The sequence below is a fragment of the Eptatretus burgeri genome, chromosome 3 (genome assembly GCF_056783735.1).
Source record: "Eptatretus burgeri isolate ZD-2024b chromosome 3, Ebu_testis_v1, whole genome shotgun sequence".
NCBI lineage: Eukaryota > Metazoa > Chordata > Myxini > Myxiniformes > Myxinidae > Eptatretus > Eptatretus burgeri.
In genome coordinates, this window is record NC_140963.1 from 26,205,361 (window position 1) to 26,226,370 (window position 21,010).

General features: G+C 46.2%; 1 protein-coding gene across 1 annotated transcript in view; it reads left to right on the top strand.

Moving 5' to 3' along the window:
- MYO3A (myosin IIIA) overlaps positions 1-21,010 on the top strand; it is a 229,865-nt gene that overhangs the window by 89,938 nt on the left and 118,917 nt on the right. Inside the window, exons 14-16 of the mRNA XM_085872728.1 lie at positions 7,000-7,116; positions 17,642-17,746; positions 18,481-18,564. Coding sequence (XP_085728854.1) covers positions 7,000-7,116; positions 17,642-17,746; positions 18,481-18,564 — 306 coding nt within the window. The remainder of the gene's footprint in view (positions 1-6,999; positions 7,117-17,641; positions 17,747-18,480; positions 18,565-21,010) is intronic.

Below are 21,010 nucleotides of genomic sequence, written 5' to 3' on the forward strand. Positions count from 1 at the left end.
AGGAGTACTTGCCATGTACCAGGTTTATAATTTTTTCCTTGGTGCGGTTTTGGAGATACAGAGGTCAATTTTTTTCCATTTGTCCAACATGGATGCCATACCACATGACCTATGACGTCATAATTATCATTAAAACATTCTACATGAGTAGTTGCTCCTGTGGTGAAAATTTCGTCTCAATCCAACAAGCGGTTGCAGAGAAAAATACTAAAGTTCTATGCGGACAAACAAACAAACACACAAGCAGTCATAGACTGGTACTCATGAAATCGTCAACTTGACCTCTGACCTTGTCTAATAAAAGCTGTCTCTTGAGAAGGTAGCGACGCAAACCAGAAGTTTCTACGATGATTCTGTGCCAAACCATCAAAATTCGAATGTTTGACCTCACTGTGACCTTGACCTTTGACCGATTTTGACCAAAATCTAATCAGCGCGAGCCATCACCCTCCTGAATCACGTGGTGTAATTTGACATTGGTAGCTTCTTCCGTTATCGAGTTACGGCGGATTTTGTAACGTAAAGGTCACACTCGACGGCCCCCCAACTCGAAAGGATGCCGGGGAGAGCGCGATGACGTCAGCGCGCACACGCAAAACCTTTACGTGACTCAACGACGTGTCTGCTCATGCGCGCTGCGCCACATGACGAGCCATGATGCGGCGGGTGAAATATTTTTATACAATCTTAAAACATCTCCAAAACATCCGATTTTTATCAAAATTTCGACAACCGAGTGTTAAGCGTCCTCAGCGATCACAAAAACCGAAGACAAAATTAAAATCGAAGTTAAAACAAACTCGTAACGTCGAGCGAAGCAAAAATACTCCATTTCTCCACAGGAATTTACGGAATTATTTAATATTATTTTATCAAAGTCATAAAACCGGAATATTCGGCCATCCACAAACAATCTTTACATAATCCGACGGCTTAACAAGTCAGGTATGCGACGATAAGCTTTATTGGGATGAAAAATGACTTTTAAACACCATCTTTATTGAAAACACAACGCGGCCTACAACTAGGCAAGGCTTTCTGCACCATGGGTGCGAACACTGAAATTTTTAAAACAGCTGTAACTCGACGAATTGACACAAATTCCGTCAAACTTACCTCGATCTTCCAAACTCACGCTCCGTCAACAATACCTGTGGTAACTTTTCTCGAGTTATCAAGTTTTGGATGTTTGACCTCACTGTGACCTTGACCTTTGACCGATTTTGACCAAAATCTAATCAGCGCTAGCCATCACCCTCCTGAATCACGTGGTGTAATTTGACATTGGTAGCTTCTTCCGTTCTCGAGTTATCATGCCTACAAACAAACAAACAAGCAGTCATAAACTGGTACTTACGAAATCGTCCACTTGACCTCTGACCTTGTCTAATAAAAGCTGTCTCTCTCGAAGGTAGCGACGCAAACCAGAAGTTTCTACGATGATTCTCAACCAAACCTCTCAGAAAACATCCGATTTTTACCAGAATTTCGACAACCGAGTGTTAAGCATACTTAACCATTACCAAAATTGAAGACAGGATTGAAATTGACTTTAAAATGAGCGCGTAATGCCGTGTGTTCCAATCCCCTCATTAGCATAATCTTCAGTAAAGCCTCAGATACGACACCCGACATAAATCTCATAAAACATCCGATTTTTACCAGAATTTCGACAACCGAGTATTAAGCATACTTAGCCATTACCAAAAGTGAAAACAGGATTGAAATTGACTTTAAAACGAGCGTGTAATGCCATGCGTTACAATCCCCCTCATTAGCATAATCTTCAGTTCAGCCTCAGACACGACACCTGACATAAATCTCATAAAACATCCGATTTTTACCAGATTTTTGACAACCGAGTGTTAAGCATACTTAACCGTTACCAAAAGTGAAAACAGAATTGCGATCAGCGTTAAAACGAACTCATAACGTTGACCGAAGCAAAAATCTCCATTTTTCCACGCAATTATTTAATTTTATTTTATCAAAGTCACAAAACCGTAATATTCAGCCATCCACCAACAATATTTTCATAATCCGACGGCTGAGCGAGTCAGGCATGCGACGATAACCTTTATTGGGACAAAAAATGACTTTTAAACACCATCTTTATCGAAAACACAGTCAGCGCGCACACGCAAAACCTTTATGTGACTCAACGCCGCGTCTGCTCGAACACACTGCACCATGTGACGAGCCGTGATGTGGGGAGTGAAATATTTTTTATACAATCTTAAAACGTCTCCAAAACATCCGATTTTTACCAGAATTTCAACAACCGAGTGTTAAGCGTCCTAAGCGATCGCAAAAACCGAAGTCAAAATTAAAATCGAAGTTAGAACGAACTCGTAACGTCGACCGAAGCAAAAATACTCCATTACTCCACGTGAATTTACGGAATTATGTTTGACCTCACTGTGACTTTGACCTTTGACCGATTTTGACCAAAATCTAATCAGCACTAGCCATCACCCTCCTGAATCACGTGGTGTAATTTGACATTGGTGGCTTCTTCCGTTCTCGAGTTTTCGTGCCTACAAACAAACAAACACACACAAACAAACAAACACACACAAACAGAGGCCGGAAGTCATCAATATACTTACGAAATCTTTAGATTTCGTAAGTAACAAACGGACAGACAAACAAATGGACCCAATTTTTTGTTAACATGTCTTGTCTTGCTTATCTGCTTTGCCAACATAAGTCCGTGTCATTGATGTATTATATAGGCCTACCATTGCTCATACAACGTGATGGCCATTCTTCAAAAGAACGGTCATATCACTCATCCAGCCAGACATCATTTAGCTGTTGGCATCCAAAGTTTTCCACACCTTCACATCAAGAGTGTATATACTTTTGGCAAATGCAGGAGGATTCACCAGATTTGGATATAAAATGTTTTGAAAGTTCATGTTGCTGCTGGTCCTTGCTGGATTCGGCAATTAATTAGGGTCTGTGTTGCATATAACCTGTTATTGTTAAAATTGCACTCACAACGACCCAAGTGATCGTGAACATGGGTGGTATTTTTGTTTTTTTGGTTTATTACTGTTGCGGAGTTGAGCTCCGATCCGCCTCAAATGGATTGAGGTTCTGGGGCGGCACTCCGGTGCTCTTCAGCACCACTACACTCCTGGTAATAATATATTGGCCATGACACAGAGTTCAAGCATGACATCTATCTTACAAAAAAGCATTGCTTACCTGAAGAGTTATTGAGGTTTGTTCCACCTAAATTATAGCATCTTGAGGCAACACACTCAATCCAGAATTCCTGGAGTTGATTGAACTCGCACTGGAAATGCCTTTTTATAACGCCTCACAGTTGTTTGCTCTATAACTTTGAATATTGTTAATCAGTGGTTCCAAACTACATAATTTTTCATTCTGTTCCATTAAACCTCAATCTGGTCATCAGCAGGTAACAAGGGTTAGTCATCACAAGCAATTCTTGGTTTGAGGGGGTGGCAGGTTTGCCATTGCATCAAGGTTCACCAAATGAGTGGACCGGCATCAAACATACACTACATGGCCAAAAGTATGTGGACACCTGCTCATCCAACATCTCATTCCAAAATCATGAGTATTAATATGGAGTTGGTCCCCCTTTGCTGTTATAACAGCCTCCACTCTTCTGGGAAGGCTTTCCACAAGATGTTGGAACATTACTGCTGGGATTTGCTTCCATTCAGCCACAAGATCATTCGTGATTAGGTCTGGCTCACAGTCGGCGTTCCAATTCATTCCACAGGTGTTAGTTGGGGTTGAGGTCAGGGCTCTGTGTAGGCCAGTCAAGTTCTTCCACACTGATTGGATCGGTTACAGTCCTGCACAATGTCTGATGGGCCGCCGCACTTGTACGCTGATCGTGACTACCACCTCACTGCTACAGCCAACACTACCAGAAAGTGTGACCGAGAGAAATGCAGCCCACCAGAGATGCCAGGAACTCTACTATGACCGGTCAGCACGTGGCTTGTGTCCATTGGCACAAGGAGATGTAGTGCAGATGCAGTCAGCAACCTGTGGAAACGAGTGTGTCCTGGCCAAAGTGACTCATCAGGTTGCCAACCGTTCCGATGAAGTTGTCACTCTCGTGGGCAGAACACACTGACAAAATTGTCATCATCTTCAGTTGATGAATGAGAGAGTCAGAGAAATCTATTTTGGTGATTCAGATAAGGTCAGCAATATCCAGTGTGTCAGTCCAACAAGTGAGTCAACCTCCCACCAACTGGCCGGTGAAGATGGTGTGGCGACAACTAGTGTTGGTCATCCTTCCGATAAGGAGTGTATGTCTTCACCGAGTCGTGGCCATACAGCCGTCGAGGGTGATATTACACCCATGTCGATGGTTGGGGCAGAAAATGGCCTGGTTACCTGTACCCGACCTGGAAGGATGGTCAGATGACCTGTCACCCTGGTGGACGATGTGTGACTTTGGCCAATACAACTGAAAGCTTGAACAGTTGACCTTGTGTGCTTGAGAGTGTTGTGTTTGTTTTTTGTTCCTCATGTCGTGAAGTCGATTAAATTGGTGTTAAACAATTGAGTTGATTATGTGGAGTTAACTGGCAAGTTTTCCATGTTTGGATTGAGTAATGTAGGCATGAGTAGGAAAGCCCAGGACATGGTTAACAATGTGAATGGAAAAGGGATGTTACAGCACTCAGATGTTGTATGATGCTACACACGGGTGTGCATGCGCATAGCTGCGGTAAGGCAGGAAGAATTGCGCTTGTTGGTTTATGTGTGGTGTCACATGTATTCTAATCTCTCAAGCATGTAAAAAAAAAAGGTCTTATGGTTCTTCAGGGTCTTTAAAGCTGACGTTGTGCATGAAAATACACTTTGAACAACTCCTGAGTTGGACTTAGTCTGCGTGCCAAATGTGGTGGTTGGCGGCCCAGCGGTCTTTACAAAAAATGCGAAGACGGGCAGACAGACACCTAATGAATCTTATTTATTAGATCGTGAGTTGAGGCGATGCCGGTTCGAGTTTATTTAAGTGTCTTTGGGGTATTGAGGGTCTTCAAAAATATTAAGGGTCTTTGGGATCTTAATGGTCTTTGAGGTGTTAAAGGGTCTGAAGGGTCTTCGTGGTGTTCTGTCTCTAAAGGGCTAAAAGGTGTTGAGGGTCTTTGGGGTCTAAAGTGTCTTTGGGGGTTATTGACGGTCTTCAAAAGACTTGTTGGTCTTAAAGGGTCTTTGCGGTCTTAAGGATCTTAGCGGTTTTAAAGTGTCTTTGGAATTTATAGGGGGGGGTCTTGGGGTCTTAGGAGTCTTTAAAGGCTGAGGTTGTGGATGAAAATACCTTTAGGACAATCCCCGGATCAGACTTGGGCTGTGTGCCAAATTTGGTGGTTGTTGATCCAGCGGTCCTTGCAAAAACACACGGACAGACAGACAGACAGACATCCGATAAATCTTATTTATTCGAAATGCATCGTCAAGGGATGGGAATGGCGTGGCGATTGCGATTGCGAATACGAATGTACTGAACACCACTAACCGTAGCAGAAACCTTTGGCTGACTGCAGCATGAAAACGGTGAACGTATTTATTTTGTTCGGTTCAAATTGTGCGTGGAGTCAGGCCAGCTGTGCAGTGAGCCAATGGGTGGAAGACACACCTCGACCAATCAGGTGTGCTGGCCTTTGGCCGTGTTGTATGTCAACGTGATATCTGTTAACCAATGAGATTGCATATAAATGAAAAAGCCAGAAAAGTGATCTTTAAATGCTGAGGTTGTGGATGAAAAATACCCTTAGGAGAATCCACGGATCTGACTTGGGCTGTGTGCCAAATTTGGTCTTTGTCAGTCCAGCGGTCCTTGCAAAAAATGCGAACAGACAGACAGACATCCCATGAATCTTATTTATTAGATAATTCATGGATTGGTGTGTGTGCGTGCATGCGTGCGTGCGTGCGCGTGTGTGTGTTTTTTGCATTACTTCTACAGTTCTGAGCCAATTACATACAGACTTACTATATATGATCAGCATGAACCCAATTAATGTGGAGGGTTGTTTTTATCTTTGCTGGTGGTCTTTGGGGAGGGAGGGGTGGGGGGGTGGGAGTTGGTGAAGGCAAATTTTCTATGTAAATGTGTATTGTGTAGCACCGCTCCAGGTGGGAAAGGGTATTACAAGTCCCACCCTTTACAGAACAGTATTCCTGTCCCCACGTTTTCCAGTGCAGTGAGGTGTTTTGAAATACGCAGCGAAAGGTATTTTGGAGAGGGTTTTAAATGACACGGTTGAATAAGGATAATAACATTGCCCCCTTGGCCACTATGTCTGGTGTTGGTTTAATGGTTCGGGTGATGGGCTTTGGATCCAAGGGTCCTGAGTTCAAATCCCGCTCAGCTGTTGAATTAATACCAGGTGGGGTTGACTCTGCCTGTCATCCTTCTGAGGTCGGCAAAATGAGTGCCAGCTTGCTGGTATCTTGTGTCGGAATGGCGACCCTTGCTGGTCTGTCTGCCTGTCATTCTGTCCAGGATTGTGCCCAATAGCCAATGAGACTCCTGAGGCAGCACCAATACACTGCACAGAGTATGGTGCCAATGGATGGATGGGATTAACTCCACCTGCCATCCTTCCGAGGTTGGCAAAATGAGTGCCAGTATGCTGGTATACTGTGTCGGAGTGGAAGAGAGTTTGGTGAGCAGGGCAGGGTGCCAGACCGTGTCAAAAGCACGTGATATGTCTCGGGATATGGCTCTGATTTAATGTCTGGCAATAAAATGTGGGTTGTTTTTTTCAAAGGTCTTCGCATTTTGAACGATTAAATATTGTGTGACACCACACATAAACAATGGACACGAACCCCCCTCCCCCCTCCCCCCTCCCACCCAGAGTCAGGAGTATATGTTTACCTAATATCTGATAATAATAAAAAAACAAGCACAATTTTGACACTCACCGTTTTCCTTGTTAATGAACTTACAAAGTGCCAAATGTTGTTCTGTGTTACTGATCTGTGCAGGAGACAATTACTAATGAGCTACAGAGACGATTTTCTGATCAGCTAATTTACACGTATGTGGGAGACATTCTTATTGCCTTCAACCCCTTTCGTCTGCTTCCAATATACAGTACAGAGGTAGGTCATCAGAAAATGTGTTCGTGGCCTGTATTTGGTCATAAGTGATGCAAACTCAAGTTGATAGCAACAGCAAGCTGTACGAGCTCTCTTGGTAAATTGTTGGCTGTCTCATCTGAATCGAATTCCCAAACGGGGTCAGATCGAAAACCTGCCTTTCTGATTCACCGTGAACATAGGGTGGTGTATCTAGGAGCACGATGCCCTTTGGATTGGGTTGCTGGCTTTCTCATCTGGATTTAGCTAGTGGACTCTTCAGATCCCATTCACAGTTAATAAGTCTGTTATTATCTTCCATATGGTTGCCACTCTTTTTAAAAAGATCCATTAATTAGAAAAGTATATTTTGTACCAGTATCCATAACCATATGGGTGGAGCTGTGTTCTACAAGTTTCGGAAGGCTGAAGCATATGATGGGCCAAATGATCTTTATCAGTTCCTTAATTTATCACATTTCATGAATTCAAATATATATATATATATATATATATATATATATATATATATATATATATATATATGTATATATATATATATATATATGTATATTTATATATGTATATATATATATATATATATATATATATATGTATATATATATATATATATATATATATATATGTATATATATATATATATATATATATGTATATATATATATATATGTATATATATATATGTATATATATATATATGTATATATATATATGTATATATATATATGTATATATATATATGTATATATATATGTATATATATATATATATATATATATATATATATATATATATATATATATATATATATATATATATATATAGTTGTGAATTCGCGCCCGCTGGCGTGCGAGCGGCCACGTAACTCGAATCGCGGCATGTCGCCCACCGGAGGGACAATTCCGTCGTGACCCTCTCGGACTAATGCCGGGAACTAGTCACGGGTAGGCCTTTTGGCCTCACCACGACCGTGCCAATCGGCCCCCCGCGTGGGATAGGGTTGCTCGCCAAATTCGACCTACCTAAGTACCCACACGGAGGGTAGACCGGGCGATCGCACCTCGCCGCAGGTCGACTTCGGACACGGGCCACTTTAAGCGACCCGTTCCGTACTATCGGGATAACCGAGCGGTGTTATCGTCAACCTCGATGGTTCCGATTAATTATTGGGCATATTTAGCCCACGACCAACCCTTTACGTGAAGTAAGATGGAGATTCAATTAAAGAAAAGACGAAGCGAAACGGGAAAAACAGTTCAACATAATTCACATTTATTCCGCGGCAAACGGAAAGCACACATATACAATTACAACAATTATGCACCAAAAGCAAATGTAAAAGAAACACAACAATTATGCACCAAAAGCAATTGCAACAAAAGAAACACAATGCAAATCTACTACCGACTACGCGAGCACACGGCAACACTTACACAGTTTTACTTTACAGACGGCGCCGACAACACATATACTCCAAAGCAAAAGAAAAGGGGCAACCCTCTACGATAAGGGGGCAGACGTGGTCTGTGGGCGCAAGACCGGGCAGAGCCTACCCGTCTTGTGATGAGCCGCAAAATGGCAGCGGCGCCCCGACTCCGCACTCCTCCGCGGGCCTCGCTGGCACTGCCTGGATTGGGGTGGGAACGGGGCCCCCTTTTCACACTATCTCAGCGTGGGGGGGAAACAGGGGGGGCTTGTTGATGCTCTGGGGAAAGAGGATAGCTGGCTTGCTTGGGTCCCATGACGAGCGACTCCACTGCGCCCTCGACCGTGTTCCCGGCTTCTCCTCTCTGCAGCTCCCCGACAGACTCCGAACCCCGACAGACCGACTCTCCTCCAGACCCGTCTTGACTGCTGCTGCCACACTTCGCCACCGCCACAACTCGCCCGAGTCCGAAACAGAAACTCTCTACTGACTGAATTCGCCCCGCGCTTGGCGCTTTATAGTGCGACAGGAGAACCCATATGCAGATTTTCGGATCAGGATGAGCTCGGGGGCGGAGCCACGCTCGCCCATTGGATGGAGGAAAAGTGGGCATGAATCATTACTGAACCGTGAATTTGCATATATTGATTCTACTCCGACGCGCATGGAAGCGGGGCCAAATCGCCCCGCGCTTAATGATTGCACGGATCAGAAGTGGGCGTGAATCATTCCTGATCCGACTTCCCCTCGGAAAGGCCGCTCTTTGTACCCGCGGCTCAGCGCGCGTCCCGCACGAGGCCAGGACAGCCTGACATTCGGCGTTCACAAGCGGCACGGGAATGGCCGCAGAAGGAGGAGAGGTGAAGGTGGTGGAGGGCCTAAAGTGGCAGTGATGGCCATGGCGACGCTTGGAATGGCGGTGATGCGATGGTTGCGAGCGCGAGCCGTGACGATAAAGGTCGTGGCTGTTGGCGTTGTTGTTGTTGTGAAGCGGCGTTGCGGTCGGTGGTTGTTGTGTGATGGCGGTTGAGACGTGGTTGGCTCAAATTAAAGATAGAACAGAAAAACGGCTATCTTAAAGGGTCGCAGCCCGAATGAATGACATTTATTCCCTCTAAACAACGGGTTTGGGGCTAACTACACATGTACTTACAGAGATATCTCACCTACGGGACCTGAATGGTGGTTTGCGAATTTCCTCAACCACAACAATATATATATATATATATATATATATATATATATATATATATATATATATATATATATATATATATATATATATATTTTGTATTCTGAATTTTAATACCGTCTTGTTTCTCTGACCTGCAACAATGTTCTGATTTTACATTCTTCCCAGCTTTATTATTTTTGAATAAAATGTGGGGCTTTTTTAATACAAAGTCAAGGCTCGTGGAAGAGCAGGAAAACTGAGCAGATCAGGACACAACAGAACAAAAGGAACAGTAGAGATCAGGGGAACCACCGACAGCAGGAGTGATGGACAAAATAGAAGGCGACTTCAACAGATAAATTGGTGTGGGTAGGAATGAGGTGTAGGGGAGGACTCATGGGGTGCACAAGATGCATGCGGAAGCAAACTTCAAGGAAGGAAGAAACTGGAAATTTGTGATGATGTTGACTTGGGGGTGGGGTAGGTTAACGGGGGGAGAAAATATCATGGTTTTGGATGGGGAGGGGGGTGATCTGAGATGGTGGTGGAAAACTGTATTGAAGACTTGGATGGAAGAATGAGATTGAAGATAATGTAGAAGTTGATTCCACAGGTGGGGAAGCAAGAGGAATTAATGAGTAGAGGTGAGCAGTGGTCCTAGATTTTGGGAGTTTCACCAGAAGGGGTTGATGGCAGACCGTGTGTGTGTGTGTGTGTGTGTGTGTGTGTGTGTGTGTGTGTGTGTGTGTGTGTGTATGTGTGTGTGTGTGTGTGCGTGTGTGTGTGTGTGTGTGTGTGTGTGTGTGTGTGTGTGTGTGTGTGTGTGTGTGTGTGTGTGTGTGTGTGTGTGTGTGTGTGTGTGTGTGTGTGTGTGTGTGTGTTGCGATGCGATGCACAGGGAGACGGAGACGCACAGGAGACGGAGACAATGGGAATTCAGATAACTTCCATGAAGTGATGGATTAGAAGTGGATCAAATTTTGAATATGGTGCATTTGGCTGTTGTGCACAGAAAAAAATTCCTCATGTTTATGTGACTGCTGTTTTTTACATACATCTATGTTTGTGCAAGAACAAAGTGACAGATGGCAAACAGGTAGTGTACCGACAGTGACAATTAAAGCAATGGGTGGATGCAACAAGCAAGGGGATGAACAAAAATAAACATGAGAGAGGAAGAGGGAAGGAACCACACGAACCTTAAATTAAGTCAGTAGTGTCAGGTAAAGTTAATGGGATGTAGAAAATATCAGGGGTTGCAATGGGGGTCGGGTGGTGGTGTGTGGAGGGCTGCTATGAGATTTTTGTTTGCTATCAACTTGAAGCCCTTGAGGGGGAGAGGGAGATTGAACCACCTCTGGAAGGTAGTTTCACAAATGAGATAGAGGAACAAAAGAGTAGAGGTGGACATCAAAACCGAGATGTTGTGAGTTAAACCAGGTTGGGTTTTATGGAAGAACATACACATCTTGCAGGAGCTGCAAGGAGCATGGAAAGGCTTGAGATGGAGCAAGACCAAAAAAAGGTAAAAAAAAAAAAAAAAAAACGATAAACTTACCAACCTGTCTGTGATCCGAGAACAACAGGCCTTGTGCTTCTTGCTTATTTTTGTGGATTCCAATAATGTTTAGAGTTTTTTTTTTCCACCTAATCCAAAAGAGACAGTTATGATTGTGGTGTGCCAGGTCAAAGGGGAAAGCGTCACTTCATTGACCTATGATGATATTGTTACGGCTGTGGAAATTCGCATTACACCATAAAGGACCCTCAGGTGAAATATCTTCATAGGTACATGTGTAGTTAGCCCAAACCCGTTGTATAGAAGGAATTTATGTGATCCATTCCGGCTGCGATCCTCCAGTTAGCCATTTTTCTGTTCTATCTTTTATTTCAAACACATAGCATCTCAACAACCACGCCATCCCCATCACAGCGCCAACCACACTACAACCACACCACCTCCACCATCTACGCCACTACGTCCGCTTCCGAACGGCAAACAAAGGCGCCAAGGAGGGAACTGCGAGGATGCGCAGGTTTCCCCGCCTGTTTCTCCCGTTTGACTTCCCCGCGCTTTGGAGTGGAGGAGGGGCGATGCAGGTCAAAGGTCAGAGGTCATGTAAAGGAGGGGCCTCTTTTTGGGGGAATAATTCTCTGGCTCAGAGCCAAAAACTGACTCCCCCGGCCCCCGCACGGGGCGGGGTGGAGGGAAAGCGTGAGGGAACGCCCTTTTCGGGAACCCTCTCGAAGGAAGGTGGAGCCGAGAACGGGGCGGGGCAAAGGGCGGAGCCCCACGCTATAAAAGACGGACACAGGCGGGCGCGCTGTCGCCTCTTCCTCGGTCGCCTCTTCCTCGGTCGCCTCTTCCTCGGTCGCCTCTTCCTCGGTCGCCTCTTCCTCGGTCACCTCTTCCTCGGGAGCCTCTTCCTCGGGACCCTCTTCCTCGGGAGCCTCTTCCTCGGGATCCTCTTCCTCTTGAGCCTCTTCCTCTGGAGCGCTTCCTCTTCCGCCTCTTCCTCTTCGTTCTTGGCTGGTGGTCTGGTTCGTCTTCGGTTAGGTTTTGTGGAGAGTTGGTCTTCGGGAAGAGGTCCTGCGCCCGCGCCTTGGCGAGCGGCCCTGTCACGAGGGCACGGACGGGAGACGCGGCAGCGCCCGTTGCGAGGTGGACCTGCGCGTCCGGACGGGGAGTGCCGGAGAGGGTTCGCCGGCCGCGAGAGAGATCGGGGCCAGGCACGACCACGCTGATGGTCGCGGGAGAGGGACTTACCAGCCATAAAAGGGAAGTCGCGACTTCTTTCTTTCTTTTCCTTCCTTTGCTTTTTGTATAAATGTGTGTTGGCGCCGTCTGTGAAGTAGAACTGTTTAAGTGTTGCCGTTGCCCACTTTGGGTAAGATCGCTGAAGTCTGGGGAGGCCATCCTGAGGCTTCATTAGGCCTCGACACAGGACGCTAGCTCTCCCTCATTCCCCTCCGGGAAGGGAACATAGGGGTTGGGAGTAGGCGAGGAGACGATAGGTTAGCCGAACAATGACGATAAAGGGGGTTAGGGGACGAATCATAGTGGCAAAGTAAAAATAAAAACAAAAAAAATATGTTGGGGCTAAATTGGTTTTTTACAAATTAATGGAGTGGGTATGGACAGTGACAGGCAAAGGCGATAGGTGGGAGGGAGACAGGTAGGTCGGTCTGAACCCGCCTTTCGAGTGGCCAACACCACCGCACTCCCTCCACCAACCTGCACTGCACGGCGAGAGGCCGGCCAACTTCATCGGCTGTTGTTTTGCTGCGATGCCCGTGCCGGTCGGATCGTCTGCCGGCTGTGTTTGCCTGCAACTGCCTTGTTCTGCAGGCTGTTTTTGCTTGCTGCCTTTGCCATGCCATGCCTACTGCCCACATTCATTTTGCCCCTGTTCTGTGCTGCATTTTCCCCCCCTGTTCATTGCCATGTGTGCCAGGATCCTCGCGCAAATTTGCAGGGACTGCCCTGATGGCAGCTGCAACACGGGACTGCACCAGCAGCCCGTGCACCGTATTAATCCATCCATCCATCAATCCACTCAGTTGCTTGTGTTTGGTTGCTGCGTCAGATCATCGCGCGTACTGCAGGGACTGCCCTGTAGGCAGCCGCATCACGGGACTGCATTGGCGGCCCGTGCAACGTTGTTTGCTGCGTCAGATCATTACGCGTGCTGCTAGAACTGCCCTGTTGGCAGCTACAACACGGGCCTGCAATGGCGGCCCATGCACCGTGTTGTATCCAACCATCCATCCACCGTTCCTTGTTTGTGTCGGCTTGAGTCAGCACCATTCACTGTGCCGCAGGGACTGCCCTGAAGGCAGCCGCACAAGGAGACTGTGTTTGTGCAGCCCATGCACCGTTGTGGTTCACTGTGTTCATTTTAAAAGGGGGAGGCCTTGGACTGCGTGTGAGCAGCCGGCCACATTCCCTGTCACCTGCATTGCTGAGCCAGAGACTGCATGCGAGCAGCCTGGCTCCCTGCTAACTGCTTTCTCTTTGCAGAGCCCATTGATCCTGGGCCATGGTTTCGTGTAAAATTTGTAAGTTAAGGTTAAGTGGTGAATTGTAAATGTGTTTTGCACCCCCGGCATGTCTGTCTCAACGCCGGCAATTTTATTTAAGTTGTCCGTGTAAGTGGGTTTGTTTAGTTAGTTACTCAGTCTTCAGGTTATTTATTTTGCGGACACGAATACTATGAATGTCGCACTCAGGGATCCGAAGGTAAAACGTACTTGGGGAGAACTACACATGATGGCACACGAGAATATGACAACTCGGGACAAGTCTGAAAAAGGGGAGGGGGTAGTGTTACGGCTGTGGAAATTCGCATTACACCATAAAGGACCCTCAGGTGAGATATCTTCAGAGGTACATGTGTAGTTAGCCCAAACCGTTGTATAGAGGGAATTTATGTGATCCATTCGGGCTGCGATCCTCCAGTTAGCCATTTTTCTGTTCTATCTTTTATTTCAAACACACAGCATCTCAACAACCACGCCATCCCCATCACAGCGCCAACCACACTGCAATCACGCCACCTCCACCATCTACGCTACTTCATCTTCGCCACTACGTCCGCTTCCGAACGGCAAACAAAGGCGCCAAGGAGGGAACTGTGAGGATGCGCAGGTTTCCCTGCCTGTTTCTCCCGTTTGACTTCCCCGTGCTTTGGAGTGGAGGAGGGGCGATGCAGGTCAAATGTCAGAGGTCATGTAAAGGAGGGGCCTCTTTTTGGGGGAATAATTCTCTGGCCCAGAGCCAAAAACGGACTCCCCCGGCCCCCGCATGGGGCGGGGTGGAGGGAAAGCGTGAGGGAACGCCCTTTTCGGGAACCCTCTCGAAGGAAGGTGGAGCCGAGAACGGGGCGAGGAAAAGGGCGGAGCCCCGCGCTATAAAAGACGGACACAGGCGGGCGCGCTGTCGCCTCTTCCTCGGACGCCTCTTCCTCGGTCGCCTCTTCCTCGGTCGCCTCTTCCTCGGTCTCCTCTTCCTCGGTCTCCTCTTCCTCGGTCGCCTCTTCCTCGGTCGCCTCTTCCTCGGTCACCTCTTCCTCGGGAGCCTCTTCCTCGGGAGCCTCTTCCTCGGGACCCTCTTCCTCGGGACCCTCTTCCTCGGGAGCCTCTTCCTCTTCCGCCTCTTCCTCTTCGTCTTGGCTGGTGGTCTGGTTGGTCTTCGGTTGGGTTTTGTGGAGAGTTGGTCTTCGGGAAGAGGTCCTGTGCCCGTGCCTTGGCGAGCGGCCCTGTCACGAAGGCACGGACGGGAGACGCGGAAGTGCACGTTGCGAGGTGGACCTGCACATCTGGACGGGGAGTGCTGGAGAGGGTTCGCCGGCCGCGAGAGAGGTCGGGGCCAGGCGCGACCATGCTGACTGTCGCGGGAGAGGGACTCACCAGCCATAAAAGGGAAGTCACGACTTCTTTCTTTCTTTTCCTTCCTTTGCTTTTTGTATAAATGTGTGTGTTGGCGCCATCTGTGAAGTAGAACTGTTTAAGTGTTGCCGTGTGTATGCTTATTCGGTTGTAGCTCTGCATCGTTTCTTTTGTTTTAATTGCGTTATGTGCATTACTGTATGACTGTAAATACGTGCCTTACGTGCGTGTGTGTGTGTGTGTGTGTGTGTGTGTGTGTGTGTGTGTGTGTGTGTGTGTGTGTGTGTGTGTGTGTGTGTGTGTGTGTGTGTGTGTGTGTGTGTGTGTGTGTGTGTGTGTGTGTGTGTGTGTGTGTGTGTGTGTGTGTGTGTGTGAATAAAAATGCTTGCTTGATGAACTGTTCCCGCTCTGCTTTGTCATTTCCTTTTTTATTGACCCTCCATCTTGCATCACGGAAAGGGGTTCGTAGTGGGTGCAGCATCCCGGTAATTAATCTGAACCGTCAAGGCTGACGATAACACCGGTCGGTTATCACTGTAGCATGGAACGGACCGCTTAAGCGTTTCATGTCTGGAGTCGGCCTGTGGCGTGGTACGATCGCCCGGTCGACCATCCGCGCAGGTACTTAGGTAGATCGAATTTGGCGAGCGACCCTATCCTGCACGGGTGGGCAATTGGCACGGTCGTGGTGGGGTTAAACCCCTACCCGTGACTAGCTCCCGGCGTTGTTCCGAGAGGGTCACGACAGAATTGTCCGTCCGGTGGGCGACGTGGCCGTCCGCACGCCGGCGGGCGCGAATTCACAACAATATGAATAAAGACCTTGTAGGCTTGAGTTGATGCCCTGATAAGGCATCAACTCAAGCCTACAAGGCCTTTGTCCACAGGTCAATGAAGTAACGCTCTCCCCTATGCTGTTTAAGGCCCACTCACACCTTGACGTTTTCGCCAGCTTCTGCCGATTTTTTGAAAAAGTTGTCTAAAAAGCTGGCACACGTCGAATACGTTATGGGTACGTTTTGGAAACATTGAGAGCACGCTGAAAAGCACTGCCATACGTCGTAGTATGCTGGCTTTCATCGTTGTACTTTGCGGTTGTCCTCAAATTTTAGCATGCTTGAAATTTTACGACTTATGCCAGCGTATGACTCACAAGTTCCGCTGCGCTGGCCATAAGTTGTAGGCACGTTATGCGATCATTGACACACGTCCACACATGTGACATGAAAGGTACTCATAAGTCGAAACACGTCGAGGTAATGTTTAGTGTACCCGAAACTTATTTCTTACCTATGAGTAACATGTTGTAGGCACCTTATGCGATCGTTGACACACGTCCACACATGTGACTTGAAAGTTACTCATTAGTCGAAACACGTCAAGGTAATGGTTAGCGTCAGTGTTCCAGACTCCCTGGTTTTTTGGGTTTTTTTTTTCTTCGGTATGACTGTGATGTTGACACTTCGATTTCTTGTGCTGTTATGATTTAAATCGTTGAGCGGCAGCCTATTAATTATATTATATTATAACTGCACCAGAAATCGAAGTGTCAACATCACCGTCATACCGAAGAAAAAAAAACCAGGGAGTCTGGAACAGTGACACTAACCATTACCTCGACGTGTTTCGACTTATGAGTAACTTACAAGTAACTTTTGTCGACATGTGCCAACGATTGCATATCGTGCGTACAACTTATTCCCATCGCATGCAGAACGTGTGAGGCATACGGCAAGTACGTCGTAAAATTTTTAACACGTTTAAAAGTACAAGACGTACTCCACTTACTACGACATATGATAGCGTACTTTAGCATTCTATTCACGTATACCAAACTTACCCATACCGTATTTGACGTGCTCCAGCGTTTTAGACGCATTTTTCAGAGGTCAGCATACGCTGGCAAGATCGCCAAGGTGTGACTGCGATGTTGACACTTCCATTTCTCTGGCGGTTATGATTTGAATCATTGTGCGGCAGCCTTTTAATAGGCTACGCCACGTGGTCGTCGGCGATACTGCAGCGCGCTATGCATAAGTTAGACTATCGTTGGGCATAGGTTGTGAACGCCGACAACAGGCTAAGCATTCGTTGGTATAAGTTATCTATAAGACAACGAAACGTTCTGTGTCCGTTACTAATATGTTATGCATACGACCAACTCGTTATGAATACGTCCGAATCTTTAAAAAAAAAACATCAAAAGTTCAGTGTAAGCCAACGTTTTACATACATTTTGATACATTGCCATTGCTGGCTAAAACGTCAAGGTGTGACTGGACCTGTATGAAGACCAGCTTTATTCAGTGGTCAGCCCAGGAGATTCTGTGCCTGATATTGAGACCGAGAACTTTCAGACACTGAACCTATTGACGGACTGGACTAATTGTCAAAATGATCCGTTTGTTTGCGACTTTATCAAATATTGTTCTTGATTGTATTTGATGTCATAAAACATGGTATAAGAGCAAAACCGAATCTGCTCCTTTCCCATTCCTTTTGCCCAATTTGCCACATGTACCCACCTGGCTGATGTCCAGCATTCAGCACGCTATCATGGGGCATGGCGAAAAATCAACAGCCCACATATCTTTGCCATTGCAAATGCGGCTTACCAAACCCTGCTCAGTCAACACTCTCACCAGGTGGGAACCATGTGCAATGGAGTGTCAGAGGCTTTAATTATACTCTTAGTTCAACTGATGTCACTTTCTTAAATGATAGATCTGGTCAACAGCATCTTTTCTTGCTGTATTTTTCAGTGTTGCACTATTTCTTTTACAGTGACTAAAGCTCATGGAGTTTGTACACATCACATTCAGGCTGCAGACATTTGGAGATGTGTGATCAGTGTACCTTTAGACGAATTGCCAGGACATTGGTCAGCAATGGAGAAATCATCACAGCTGATGTATGGGATTTGAATCAATGATCCTAATTCCTTGAGACAAGTGATCACACGTCAAATGAGACATCATGATAGTTATCGCATTTTCCTTTTACTTGTTTTTAACTTGAGCTTTTCAAAACCAGGATTGTGGATTTTTTTTTTTAAAGATTCTCACAATCTTCAACAGAACATTGGACAGAAACTTGAAATATATTTGAAATTGGATTTGACTTCACTGAATCTTTTTCTTCATTTTTTTTTTTTTTTTTTTTTTTTACTTTTGAGCTCCTCTTTTCCAAATATCCCCTGCCCATGTTCACCTGTCTTTTTCAACATCTAAGCAAAGGGTCAAGTTTTAATTTCCCTTCTCCCTCGATGCTTTCTCTAACCTCCATGCTCCTTCTCCCCTATTCCTTTGAATTAACTTTGACTTTCACCTCATCTGCCCTCACTGTCCCTCCCATGCACAATCTCTCCATCTGGGAGCAGTGCATCACTGTGAGTGGAGAGAGTGGATCTGGCAAGACAGAGAGCACACATTGGCTCGTGCAGCAACTTACGGCACTGGGGAAGGTTTGTAAACTCCATTTTATATGACATTTCCAGCATCTGATGGATTTTGATTTGTCGATGGAAAATATCCATTTTAGGTTTCGGGCTGTCAAATTGTCAATGTTTACACAGGGTGGCATGTACAGAGATGTGAATATGCAGAACATAATTATGTCCGATTGCATCATATGTATGTTATGATAGCAGTCGATTGACCTGTGCAGCATTAAAGCATTTCCGTTCAATGTAGTTGATGTAACTACGTTAGTGGAAACTTGTAGAGCAACATTGCCATGGTTGTCAAATTAATTGGATTCATATTGTATTGAAACAATAACTTGTTGCCCTTTTCAACAATATTTTTTTCTGTTTGTTCTCCATACAAGAGCAAGGTTCATGGAACAGTGAGGAAAGAGGGTAAAATGCTATTTCCTGAAAGTTGGGCATTGGGGCCACAATTGCACACACCAATCAACGGAATTAATAAACAGGAAAAGATGAGGGGAGGGAACAGAGCAACCTTCAAGGAAGACTATTGGGTTAGGGGGGCAAATGGGGATCGAAAAGATATGTTGGTTCGGAAAATGAATGACATGAGATGGTAGTGCACTCACTGCCTGCTTGAATCCCTAGAGGGATGAGTGGGATTGAATAGCTCCAGGAAGGTAAATCAACAAGCGAGAGAAAAGAGGAAGAAAACAGTTGAAGTGTGCAGTAAGCCTGGATTGCATCTTATCATGAGCATTTGTAAAAAATATTTAAAAAAAACATATTATCTGAAGTTAATATCATGACTTAAAAACAAACAATCTCATAATATGTATTGTGTAATTTTGAAATAGATGACAATCTCAAAAGATAACATATCAAATGTTGCAATCTCATATTATGGCATAATGGCTGGAAGTGGCTGTGAAGAATGAAAAATAATGATAGAATTGATCAGCATTGCATTGGTTTTTATCGATGATCACTTCTTGTTGTAATTCTTGTCATTTTTTTTCTTAATTATTCAGCGGTATCTTTTAACATTATATGCTTTTATTATACTAGTGCGTGCCCGTACGTGCGTGGCCGTACGTGCAAACCAAAAAAAAAAAACTTTCAAACCGCGTGCCAGAAACAACAACCACACAGGCCGTTCCTTCGCTCTCACGTTCTCGCGACAACCACACTTCCACACACAGAGTTAATTAAAATCAAGTTTACCTCCCTGTCTTTGCTTGCCATGACATTCGCTGCCATGTAACCGGCACGGCCCGTGACTGTAATGTCCGGGTAGCAGTGAGACACGGAGAGTCGTGAGGGTTGTCGTAACTCTGTTTATTGCGTTCCCGGATGCACACTACTACGAGCCTCTAGCGGGCGCAAACAGCTATATGCATCGCAGACACGTGACTATTATCACAACTCCTCCACGCCCCCTCAACGCTCTATGCCAATACACCAGACTCCTCCCTCCTAAATGTATGATTATAAAATGACAACATGACACTAACCAAAAATCATTGGCACCATGACACAAAAAGCAACTGGTGAAAAAGAAAGGACACGAATCATCCAAAAGCCCCAGCTTTCTCGATCTGCCCCGGGCAGATAGTGCCCCCAGACGGCCCATGCTTACACGCCTTCAGGCGAGGTCAAGGTGACACCCCAGGCGAACCTCCCCCGGCACCATCAAATGCCCCCGGTCGACAAGTTGGCTCGTCTCCCTCAGACAGGACCGAATCAGGTAAGCACCCCGAGCCTGCAAGCCCCGCGGGCGCCAGCGCGGCTGACCTTGGCGAGATCAGAGGTTTGCGCTCCATGGCGCCTGGCACGTCTGACCTTGGCGATATCAGGGGTGAGGGTGACGCTGAACAGCGAAGCTGCCCCGGCTCCCCGCCATCAACCCGAACCAGGCAATTAGCCGGCTCCATTACCAGCTGTCCCACACCAAAATCACGCACCAGCGTCGGGCGCAACACTGCCCCTGCCACCGACCCCTCAGGTCGCAGCAAATCCAGCCGAGACTTCAACGCACGTCCATACAGACGATCAGCGTTGGCTGGACGCATAGCAATGTCATACAGCAGCAGAAGCATCGTCTGCGCAGATGCAAACTTCTCTTTACGTACAGCGCATTCCCACAGTATAATTTTAACACATGAGGCTGCAGCGAACTGCGGACTGTCAACAAAGACCGGGATCTGGAAGACCCCTTTATTCGCAACGATCGTCCACAAGTTCGTCACCTCAAAGAAAGCATTGATCCCAATCAAACCCATTTTGCTCACACGCGGACTGTTGGCATTTGCTTTTATAACGCCATGCTTAATCACTCGTGCTGCGAGAATCAAACATACAACCATTAACAAATCATGAACCATGCTGCGAGCAAGCCTCTTGGTTGTAACAACGTCAAGGCGACTTGCGTGCAGGTCCTCATCTGAATGTGGAAGAGGACACCATCGATGGCCGTGCATCG